The sequence below is a fragment of the Dermochelys coriacea genome, chromosome 2 (assembly GCF_009764565.3).
Source record: "Dermochelys coriacea isolate rDerCor1 chromosome 2, rDerCor1.pri.v4, whole genome shotgun sequence".
Classification (NCBI taxonomy): Eukaryota; Metazoa; Chordata; order Testudines; family Dermochelyidae; genus Dermochelys; species Dermochelys coriacea.
In genome coordinates this window covers 117,960,807-117,972,812 of record NC_050069.1, presented here as the reverse complement: position 1 = coordinate 117,972,812, position 12,006 = coordinate 117,960,807, and the positions used below count along the sequence as shown (strand labels likewise).

The following is a 12,006-nucleotide window of genomic DNA, read 5'->3' as shown; positions in this document are numbered from 1 at the left end:
GGGAGAGCAATTTTTGAAGTCTAAGGCAGTGAGGAACACTCAGTAAAAACTCTGTACATTTGTAGTTTATAGATATGAAAACAGGACTTTATGGAAATTTCCCTCGATGCTTTCACTTATCACCATCTCACATATCAAATTGCATATTAACTCATCTTGGCATGCATCCATCCATTTATCCAATCATCGTAATATCAAGACTTGGAGTAGATCCCACCTTGGTTTTGAAGCAGAGTCGTTCTCAATAACAATAAAACAAATTTCAGAGTAGCAGCCGTGTTAGTCTGTATTCGCAAAAAGAAAAGGAGTACTTGTGGCACCTTAGAGACTAACAAATTTATTAGAGCATAAGCTTTCAAGTGAGCTGTAGCTCACGAAAGCTTATGCTCTAATAAATTTGTTAGTCTCTAAGGTGCCACAAGTACTCCTTTTCTTTTTAATAAAACAAATGTTATCTTGGATCAGAGTGCAGGCCAATTTATATATATTGGGACTTCAATAGTAGCTTAGAGATGTGAGGAAACTGTAGTCTTTCAAGATGTAGAAGAGACTAAATAGTTAAACATTCTCTGAACTTTATAGGCACAATTACATTCCCTCTCTATTACGTTCTTACGTATTAAGTTTTTACAGTAGAGCAGGAGGCTTGCTTTATGTATTCTATATTTAAAACCATTTCCTTAATTTCAGGTTGTTTTTTCCAATAAAGTGAAAAGAAAGCAACTAATGTAATGGCAAATGATTTGAGATCATCAATATCTACTCATTTTATTACTAAAGTAAATCCATATATGTACATGAATATAGTGTCCAGACACCCCAAAATTCAATATTCTGGTGGTAAAGCAATTAAGTTACCCTTACCTTCAGAATTATTCTTATATCTTCTTTATTAGAATGTCCAGCTATTTGAGTTACTCTGTATTCTAACCACTGCTGAACTATTGCTTTCTCTTCTGCAGTACTTCCAAGTAGCTGTTCTTTCTTAGCTTGTTTGACTAGATGGGTGGCTATAGTAGTCAATCCTGTTAGACTGGGACCATTGTTTGTTTGAAGAACTGGAATCTAGAAGGAAACAAATACCATGCAAGTTTGTCATGTTCAAAGGTTAGCCTTTGTTAAACAACCTCACTATATGCTATCCCAGTATGTTCACTTTATTCTGAAACCTTTCATTTTAATTAAGCAATTAAAAATATAAATGCTAAGAATACTGCTTCACATGGAAAACAGGCCTTTGGAGCTGTGCTCCAGCTCCAGGCAAAAACCTGCAGCTCCACTGCTGCGGAGCTGCTCCGTGCTCCAGCTCCGGGCTCCGCTCCAAAGGCCTGATGGAAAATATTTACGTTTATTCTTAATCCTTGGGTTGATTTTTTTTTTTTTCCAATTTCCATTGCAGGAAAACAAATAAGATATACATGCAAGACAGAACATGTACATAGGGTATTTCTAATTCAATATAACCAACCCATGCCAAAATCAGTGACAGCATCAAAATAAGAACTATTGTCGACCAGAATCTTCATGGGTAGCCTTTGATACACAGTTCCAAGTGTAAAAAAACTTCAGACTATAGAATCAGCAAATATCCAGCTTTTCTGTTCAGCCACAAATAAACCATACCTGTCAGACTTTTTCTATGCTTATTCTAAATAACTGCCTAACTGTTGTGAAAATTGTGACTTTACACAGTTAAGTGTGGGGACATAACTCAGCAAGATAGATGACTAGAGTTATACAAGTCTAGTGACTAAGTTACTGTGAGGAAGCCGTTTCAGGAGCAACTGCAAATGTGCTGTTTCACCTTAAAAAAAAAAAAATTTCTGTATTGCACTTCTCCATGCTTAGGGTTAAGCTATAGTTTACTATTAAATTTTAAAAATCTTAATTTATAGCAGTGAAATTACTGGTTTTTTTGTAATACCCTTTAAATATAGCACCTTCTCTGTTCCTGTGAACTCCTATATAAATAATTGTCAAGTTGTTCAACCACCTCCTGAAGACACATAGCCAAGTAACTACAAATGCTGCTCCAAGAGGAGAAAATGAGATACAAATGCTGTATGAATCTTTACCCCATGCTAAGCAAGTCTGAGGACAGTTCAACTAGTAACAGTGGAAACTAGGTTTCAGAGTAGCAGCCGTGTTAGTCTGTATTCGCAAAAAGAAAAGGGAGTACTTGTGGCACCTCAAGTTTATTTGAGCATAAGCTTTCGTGAGCTACAGCTCACTTCATCGGATGCATTTGGTGGAAAATACAGAGGGGAGATTGATATACACACACACAGAACATGTAACAATGGGTTTTATCATACACACTGTAAGGAGAGGGATCACTTAAGATGAGCCATCAGCAGCAGGGGGAGGGAAGGAGGAAAACCTTTCATGATGACAAGCAAGGTAGGCTATTTCCAGCAGTTAACAAGAACATCTGAGGAACAGTGGGGGGCTGGGTGGAGGGGGGGGGGGGGGGGGGAGAAACAACATGAGGAAATAGTTTTAGTTTTGTATAATGACTCATCCATTCCCAGACTCTATTCAAGCCTAAGTTAATTGTATCCAGTTCGCAAATTAATTCCAATTCAGCAGTCTCTTGTTGGAGTCTGTTTTGAAGTAAGTTTTTTTGTTGAAGGACAGCCACCCTCAGGTCTGTAATCGAGTGACCGGAGAGATTGAAGTGTTCTCCGACTGGTTTTTGAATGTTATAATTCTTGACATTTGATTTGTGGCCATTTATTCATTTACGTAGAGACTGTCCAGTTTGACCAATGTACATGGCAGAGGGGCATTGCTGGCACATGATGGCATATATCACATTGGTAGATGCGCAGGTGAACGAGCCTCTGATAGTGTGGCTGATGTGATTAGGCCCTATGATGTTGTCCCCTGAACAGATATGTGGACAGAGTTGGCAACGGGCTTTGTTGCAGGATAGGTTCCTGGGTTAGTGGTTCTGTTGTGTGGTGTGTGGTTGCTGGTGAGTATTTGCTTCACGTTGGGGGGCTGTCTGTAAGCAAGGACTTGCCTGTCTCCCAAGATCTGTGAGAGGGATGGGTCGTCCTTCAGGATAGGTTGTAGATCCTTGATGATGCATTGGAGAGGTTTTAGTTGGGGGCTGAAGGTGATGGCTAGTGGCGTTCTGTTATTTTCTTTGTTGGGCCTGTCCTGTAGTAGGTGACTTCTGGGTACTCTTCTGGCTCTGTCAATCTGTTTCTTCACTTCAGCAGGTGGGAATTGTAGTTGTAGGAATGCATGATAGAGATCTTGTAGGTGTTTGTCTCTGTCTGAGGGGTTGGAGCAAATGCGGTTATATCGTAGAGCTTGGCTGTAGACAATGGATCGTGTGGTATGACCTGGATGAAAGCTGGAGGCATGTAGGTAGGAATAGCGGTCAGTAGGTTTCCGATATAGGGTGGTGTTTATGTGACCATCGCGTATTAGAACCGTAGTGTCCAGGAAGTGGATCTCTTGTGTGGACTGGTCCAGGCTGAGGTTGATGGTGGGATGGAAATTGTTGAAATCACGGTCAAATTCCTCAAGGGCTTCTTTTCCATGGGTCTAGATGATGAAGATGTCATCAATGTAGCGCAAGTAGAGTAAGGGCATTAGGAGACGAGAGCTGAGGAAGCGTTGTTCTAAGTCAGCCATAAAAATGTTGGTATACTGTGGGGCCATGCAGGTACCCATTGCAGTGCTGCTGATTTGAAGGTATACATTGTCCCCAATACTGCCATCATGTGCCAGCAATGCCCCTCTGCCGTGTACATTGGTCAAACTGGACAGTTTCTACGTAAAAGAATAGATGGACACAAATCAGACATCAAGAATTATAACATTCAAAAACCAGTCGGAGAACACTTCAATCTCTCCGGTCACTCGATCACAGACCTGAGGGTGGCTATCCTTCAACAAAAAAGCTTCAAAAACAGACTCCAACGAGAGACTGCTGAATTGGAATTAATTTGCAAACTGGATACAATTAATTTAGGCTTGAATAGAGTCTGGGAATGGATGAGTCATTACACAAAGTAAAACTATTTCCCCATGGTATTTCTCCCCCCCACCCCACACTGTTCCTCAGATGTTCTTGTTAACTGCTGGAAATGGCCTACCTTGCTTCTCACCATGAAAGGTTTTCCTCCTTTCCCCACCCCCCGCTGCTGGTGATGGCTCATCTTAAGTGATCCCTCTCCTTACAGCGTGTATGATAAAACCCATTGTTTCATGTTCTCTGTGTGTGTATACAAGTCTCCCCACTGTATTTTCCACCAAATGCATCCGATGAAGTGAGCTGTAGCTCATGAAAGCTTATGCTCAAATAAATTTGTTAGTCTCTAAGGTACCACAAGTACTCCTTTTCTTTTAGTGGAAACTAGGAGACTCACACTTCACGAGTACCCTGTGTTTCCAATAGTGTGCCAGTGAATTAAGCCAATTTGGAATAAGGCACACTTATTCTGGAAAAAAAAAAAACAAACAAAAAAAACCACAAGGAGTACTTGTGGTACCTTAGAGACTAACAAATGTATCTGAGCATAAGCTTTGGTGGGCTAAAACCCACTTCATCACATGCATGGAGTGGAAAATACAGTAGGCAGGTATATATACACAGTACATGAAAAGATGGGAGTTGCCTTACCAAGTGGGGAGTCAGTGCTAACAAGACAATTCAATTAAAGTGGAAATGGGCTAATCTCAACAGTAGAATACCTATGGAGGAAAAATCACTTTTGTAGTGAGGCCAATGTAATCAAGGTGATCCATTTCAAACAGTTGACAACAAGGTGTGAGTAACAGCATGGGGAAATTAGTTTTCGGCAACAACTACTTGTTTACAGCAGTACAGGGCCAGAAGTCTGCTCTTTCCAGGCAGTAAAAACTGATAAAGGTTGCCATGTAGAGAAGATGGAATGAATCAGATTATGCCAACCCTAAATACAAAATATTTTGTATTGCATACCTGATAAAATAGTATGCCAAAAATTTCAGAGGTAAAATGAAAAAATAGATATACATGAGTAAGAAAATATGATAAAAAATACATCTTGTGCATCTGCTTGATCTAGTTTGAATAGAGTGATTTCAAAGCTGCCAGAAGCAAACTTGAACATACCATAGTCTTAAAACATAATGCTGAAAAACCAAGCTACCAGTTCCCTATATTATTATAAATAAAATGCTATCTTCTCCATTAATGGATCAACAAATCTAGAGAACATGGTATGTTTGCAAGAAAAGGTAATGAATACCACTTCACAATAACTCAAAAGGCCTGAGCATAAAGGGCAGGCAAAGTTGGGAAGAACGGAATTAATATGCAAGTGTTTTGAGCCAGATTTCACAATGTTACTTTGATTTTATATTGGAAAGTCCATTTGTTATTGTGAGGGCTCTGTGTCTGTCACGGAGGTCATGTAAGTCATGGATTCTGTGACTTTTCGCACCGTCCGTGACTTCTGCAGCGGCCAGTGTGACCGACCTCAGGGTCGCCCAAACAGCTGGCTCTGAGGCCTGTTGCTCAGGTGGCCCCAGGGACAACCACACCTGATTCTGCTGCTGTAGTGGCTCTGCAGCCAGCCACACCAGCTGCCGCTGCAGTGTCTGGGCGGCCAGTGGTATGGGCCCCGGGGCACCCCTCCAGCAGCAGCCACCCCCCAGCACCCACCCCAGCAGCGGTCCCCCAGGGTGTACCCTCCCTATTAGCTCCTGCCCTGATTTAGTCAGGAGTATTTATAGTAAAAGTCATGGACAGGTCATGGGGCTATGAATTTTTGTTTATTGCCCATGACTTTTACTAAAAATACCTGTGACTAAATCATAGCCTTAATTATTGTCCCTTTCAGGTGGCCCCATACAATGTTCTCCTTCCAAATGTGCTTCCCAGTTATGCACTATTTTTTATACTTCAATATTAAGAGGGAAGTGTCTGTTGCATTTTAGGCATCATCTGCAAATGGGTCTTTGCATAGATTTAATTATTTTACAGTATTATGTTTTGCAAAGATACTTAAATCTGTACAAACACTAGAGTGAACAAAGTTATACCAGTAAAAATGCCTTATTTATATGAACAAGTTATACCAACACCAGCATACTGCATACATCGTAGGAGGTCATACTGCTTGACATACCTACATGGGTTTCAATGTAGTTAACATGTTGCAAAGACAGCCTGTGGACAAACTTTCGTTCACCTTCGCTGCAACGCCACTTGTTGCACCAGCTATGAGGGCCAGAGAGGTCTCTGGAGGGGGAGTGGTTTCTGAGCTATGTAACTTTTGGGGTTAAAGAGAGTGCACTAAGGGACAGCTCACATTTAGATGGGATACTGCTTTTCAGAGACTGCTTTTCATTGATTAAGCGTACGCGGCGTTGTTGTAACTGGGCTGGTCCCAGGATATAAGAGAGAGAAAGGTAGGCGAGGGAATGTTATCGGATCAACTTCCGCTAGTGAAAGAGAGAAGCTTTGGAGCTCCACAGAGCTCTTCTTCAGGCGTCTAAGTCGAACCAATAAATAAATGCATCCCGCACTGCGGCAGGGGCTGTTCCCTTTGGCGCCCGCAGCTGGGGGTGTCTCTGGGCACGTCACCCGACCCACAGGCACCGTGGCCCCAACGCAAAGCCAAGCCTAGCCCAGGGGGCCCTTTGGCGCGAGCCGGCCTGAGGGAGCCCAGCCGGCTCCGTCGGTTCCGACCCGGCCAGGATCTAATCACGGCCCCGCGACGGCAGGGTCCGGTCTGCGCGCTCAGCCTTGGACGTGCCGCCAGGAGAAGGGGAAGCCTCCTGCTCCCCTCTCCTCCCCCCCCCCCCGCCCCCGGCGCCCCTTTAGCGGGGAGGCCGCAGAAACTCCCCGCCTCTAACTAGGGACTCAAACTGCCAGTGGCGGGGCGGGGGTAGCGCCGGGGCCGCACCGCGTAGAGCTCGCCCCAGGGAGAGAGGGAGGGGCGCGAGGACCGCCCGTTTGTTGCGCGCGCACAGGCCCGAGCCGCTCCCCCATTCTCCCCTCGCATCCTTCACCTTCCGCTCCTCCCGGACACCGTACTTGTTCCCTTTCTTCAGGCCCAGGAGCACCTCTAACAAAACCAGCTCCTCCAGCCCGGGCCCCGCCGCAGCTGACATCTTTGGAGACAACCCGCCCGGGAAAGGAAGAGGCAGAGGCAGAATGACGAGTCTCTCAAAACTAGCCAACTCCAGCACGATTGGACAGAGGGGTCCCACCTCCTCCACCCCCTAAGTAACGTCTCCATCCATTGGAGGAGAAGGACAGGCCTGGCGGAGCACAGGAACATACTAATCTGCGCCTGCGCCGAGAGGCGTGTGGCTTAATAATGATATGCGCAGTACAAAGGGGAGGGGTCACGTCTCAGGCTGAAGGAGGCGCCTGAAGCGCGTGCACGGTGGGGAGGCGTAGGAGGAGGACGTTCCATGAAGCTTCAGAGTAGCAGCCGTGTACACTGTCTGTATTCGCAAAAAGAAAAGGAGGACTTGTGGCACCTTACAGACTAACACATTTATTAGAGCATACGCTTTCGTGAGCTACAGCTCACTTCATCGGATGCATTTGGTGGGGAAAAAAAAAAACAACCTACCCTGGGTAAGGGGGTAGCACATAGCTGCACAGCCATAGAAATGAAAGTCACTGTTCTTCCCTTGTTCTGCAGGAAGGAGTAAATTGCTTCACCCCTTTTCACAAAGCATCTTACTTTGCCAGCCTGGCCAGTTACTGTGCCTGGTGAGTATGGAAGCTAAGGGGAAGAACTAGGGATTCTCCTAGTCCCTGCCCAATCTGTCCATTTGTTCACAAGGAGAATATTGGACAAACGAGTCTTCCATTTGCTCTTCCATTCACTGCTTGAGTTGTGTTCTAAGTAGGGCTGAGGAGCATAGCCCAGTAAAGGCTGTGACTGTTTGACCCTATGTGTGCAAAGCAAGAGATAAGATCTATTGGTGAATTATTGATTTGTAATGATTTAGGTAAAAAGGCAAAGAGAAAAAAGTAGATAACTGAGCTATACTGTTCTGCATAGGGGTTCCATAATTTTGGGGGGCCAGATTCTGCCTCCTTACATATACAGTAAATTACTATTCAATGAAATTTTATTTTGTCTGCTCTCAGAATAAGATAACACTGTTTGAACTTCTGGCCTTCCTGAAGTCACTGAAAACACTCCTATTGATTTCAATAGGACTAGGATTTCATCCGTTGTGAGTATGGATGCAGAATTTGACCTTTTATTTTTAAAGTAGGTGGAATAATAGAAAAGGAATGTAACTGGGATAAGAACTCAGAAGTCGTCATTCTCAGTGTTGTATTTGTTCCACTAGGCCACATTGCTCTCTGTGTCAATTAAGCATTCATCTTGCTCATCAGAGGCCCATTGGCCTACGGATGCACCATCTTGCTTTCTTGGTTGTATTTTTTATCATTGAGAAATACCACAAGTTTTAACTAGAAAACACATTACTAAATTCATATATAGTATTTCTCTGCTCTCATACTTTAAAAAAAGAAATCAGAGGAATAAAAAGGAGAGAAACTTTGTAAATAGTTTAACATGTAGTTTGTCTTCAATATTATTATGAGCACTAGAAACCTGATAACTTCAAAGTAACTCAGCCCAAGAATACGTACTGTGTAGTGTATTTTAATTACGTGCTGCCCTTCTATAAGTTAAAATGCTATAATGTTGTCTTGAATTTTTCTCATGCATCATAAATATAATATTTCTCAATTTTGATGTTATACTTGTAAAGTATAGTCCTCAGGCTACATGAAAAGAATGATCAAACTTTTTCACTGTCACTGAATTGCTTTTTAAATTTGTTAAAAATAATGTTTTATTTAATCCACTATCAGCTATCTATATTGAAATCTGCAATGGATGAGAGCTCAGCGTATACAATCATAAATGTTAGAGATTGGTAATCTAAAGGATGTTTTCTATCTAGCTACCTGCCAGGCCAGTGTATAGGCCTAGACATAGGATGAATCATTTATCAACCGTACTATACTTTTAGTCAAAAGATGTAGCAATCCTATAGGACCCTATTTATAGGAATTGAGAAGTTCTGCCATACTGATACATAACTTCCATTCACTTCTCCTGAGAAAGGTGTGCCTGGCAAGCATCCTTATAGTTCAAAGGCATATTTTGACAAAAGGCAATGTTCAGATTATTTTTATAAAATTGCATTTTAGTTTGAAAAAAATTTTCTACCTTGGCAGTGGTTTTAATTGTAAACCTTTAAACTCTTCAGTTTTGGTTTCTGCTGTGGTTTTGGTGTGCCAGTGTTCTACTGGCATTTCAATGCAGTGTCAGTAAATTACATGCGGAATTTGTGAAGAGATTATTAAATTGCAGCACAGCAGTTAAATATTCCATCCTGTATATTTTAAAAGTCATTTGTTCCAGATGCTTGAAATATATAGGAAAAAAGTGATATTTGTGACTCTCCATGAGCTGAAAAACAAACAATATAGTAATAGAGATGTACTTGTGTGTTACATACAGTTGTATTGTAAGTTTATAGTTTAAATATTTTGGATCTTTTAGAATGAAAGCCATATAAACATAAATATTTCACACTACATCTGTCTGTGACAGTTATAAAAAATGGGCTTCCTATTTCATCCAGATTAAAAGATTTGTAATAGTTGTTTCTAGTCCTTGCTTTGATTTTCATTTCTTCCCCCCCCCCCCCCATTTAAATCTTTTCAAGTGTTTGGAAGAGGAGACTTTACAGATTATTTACATATACATAATTGGTTACAGTTTTTATAATGATTTTCTCTTGACCGAAAGGCTGCTTGGCAATATTTGCAAAAAGAAAAGGAGTACTTGTGGCACCTTAGAGACTAACAAATTTATTAGAGCATAAGCTTTCGTGAGCTACAGCTCACTTCAAAGCTTATGCTCTAATAAATTTGTTAGTCTCTAAGGTGCCACAAGTACTCCTTTTTCTTTTTGCGAATACAGACTAACACGGCTGCTACTCTGAAACTTGGCAATATTTGTAATCCTGTCTTTTCTCATGCACAGTTCTCCATCGTTCCAGTAGGTGGAGTTTTGTGATTAAATCCGCAAAAAAAACTTGACCCAAAGTAAAATAATTCACCACAGGGGGCGCGAGGGAGGAGGGATATGATGAAGTGTACTTTGCTTAGAGGTATCAATGTCCTGTATGCATGCTTGATACACACAAATCTGTATCAAGACTCTCAATGAAAATAACTTGAAAAAAAATCGATTCTGTCAGATGGAACACTGCTCTAATCTGCTGTTATCATAGTCAAGTTTTCAATCTAAAATACCTGAGGTTATAAATTAAATGTCAAATATAATTAATTTAGCGCTTGAAACATGAAGTGGATGACTGTCCTTTGGAGAAAGCCTGACAGCTTTATGTATGTCACATTGGTATCTGTTAAAATGAGCTTTACATGCCAGAAAATCCTAGTGTGTCATATTGCTGTTAGCTGTACCATAATTTTGTCAATGTAACTTTGTCTCAAAATAGTTCTTGCATTAATCATTTGAAGCTTCTGAAAAATAATATGAATAGGTATTGTGTATCTCATCTATTGATCTATGCTAAATGCTGGTTTTATTATCAATAGCATGTGCAATGTTCTACTTAGTGTATTACATTTTATTCTGCAAATACCTTCTCTGGTATGTGTCTGTATTTTATATCTATTATACAGATGGGGCAAAACATCTGCCCTGTGCTGAACCTGGGCCCAAACCTATTGTAGTTACAGTTGGGAAACAATCCTTCTACTATCTTCTGAACTCTGCAGTAACATCCACATCCCCTGTACTCTGTCTGCAGGGAGGTTTTTATGGTAGATATATGCAATCTAAGATTGATTGAGTCTACTCCTTCTCCAGCCCACCTTCCCTCTGTGTCCTTTAAACAGAATGGCCACAACAGACCCTTTGTGCATCCCATGCTTGCACCTTGCACAGTGGAATTGCACTGTTACACTGCTTATTTATTCATATATATCCATAGGGAAATGGAGGGGGTAGGATTTGCCCTGTAGACATTTATGTTATTAATAATGTATAGTTGTTGAAATATGGTTTTTTGATGATTTTATTTTCAACTCATGCAATGGAACTTTCCTAATCTAATCTTAATAATTAGCACAGAGAATGGCATTTTCTCTCCACTTCTGAGCAAATATTTGTCAAGGAATCTTGTGGAAAACATGTGATCATGTAATTAAAGAGTATATCACACATTAAAGACTATATCATAAACAAGGAGGCTGAATTAAGGTTGCTTACTTCTGGCATTTCCTACTTTTTTTAGTGCTTGACGATGTTCTTTTAACTTTCTTGTGTTTAATATATATACAGTATGTATATATAAAAATAAAATAAAAAATTGCGTACACCCTATATATAGTTGGTTTCTATTTCTTTTGCTAGCTGCAACAGGTTTTGATTTCTTCACTTCCATGCAGTGGATTTTGGATTAGCAATTCCCCACATTTGAAAGGGTTTCATTGACAGCCAGGAGATAAAAAGCCCAAAATGTTCTCTTCAGTGAAAATCTTGTAAGCTAAATAAATGCATTTATGTTTTATTGCTGCCCATTGCTAAAGTACGTAGAAGGTTCATTTTGTAATTAAAAATGAAGATTTACACACTATAAACCTTTAAAAATGAAAGAAAAATAAGAGCTTTGCATACTAACTGCATGGCAACCATTCAATAGCAACTATGGGACCCATTCTACATGAGCAACCAAAACTTTGATTAAAGTAACTCAGAGTTTTAGGTGCAAACAAAATGCAGGTGATTTCCAGGCGGGTCCCTTTCAACACTGGCAGTACAGTTGGCTCTTTAGCTAACCAGTAAAAAGAAATGGAGTATTTGTGGCACCTGAGAGACTAACAAATTTATTTGAGCTGTAGCTTATGCTCAAATAAATTTGTTAGTCTCTAAGGTGCCACAAGTACTCCTTTTCTTTTTGCGAATACAGACTAACACGGCT

At 40.9% G+C, this 12,006-nt stretch overlaps 1 protein-coding gene across 2 annotated transcripts in view; it reads right to left on the bottom strand.

Moving 5' to 3' along the window:
• The window catches only part of EEF1E1 (eukaryotic translation elongation factor 1 epsilon 1), a 30,850-nt gene extending 23,586 nt beyond the window's left edge, over window positions 1-7,264 (bottom strand). The window contains exons 1-2 of one of the 2 annotated variants that reach the window (XM_038391669.2): window positions 7,018-7,264; window positions 865-1,065 (exon numbers count right to left, since the gene is read on the bottom strand). In XM_038391669.2, coding sequence (XP_038247597.1) covers window positions 865-1,065; window positions 7,018-7,119 — 303 coding nt within the window. In that variant the 5' untranslated portion in view covers window positions 7,120-7,264. The remainder of the gene's footprint in view (window positions 1-864; window positions 1,066-7,017) is intronic. The other variant, XM_038391668.2, reaches the window with a different exon arrangement.
• Window positions 7,265-12,006: the final 4,742 nt, after the last annotated feature.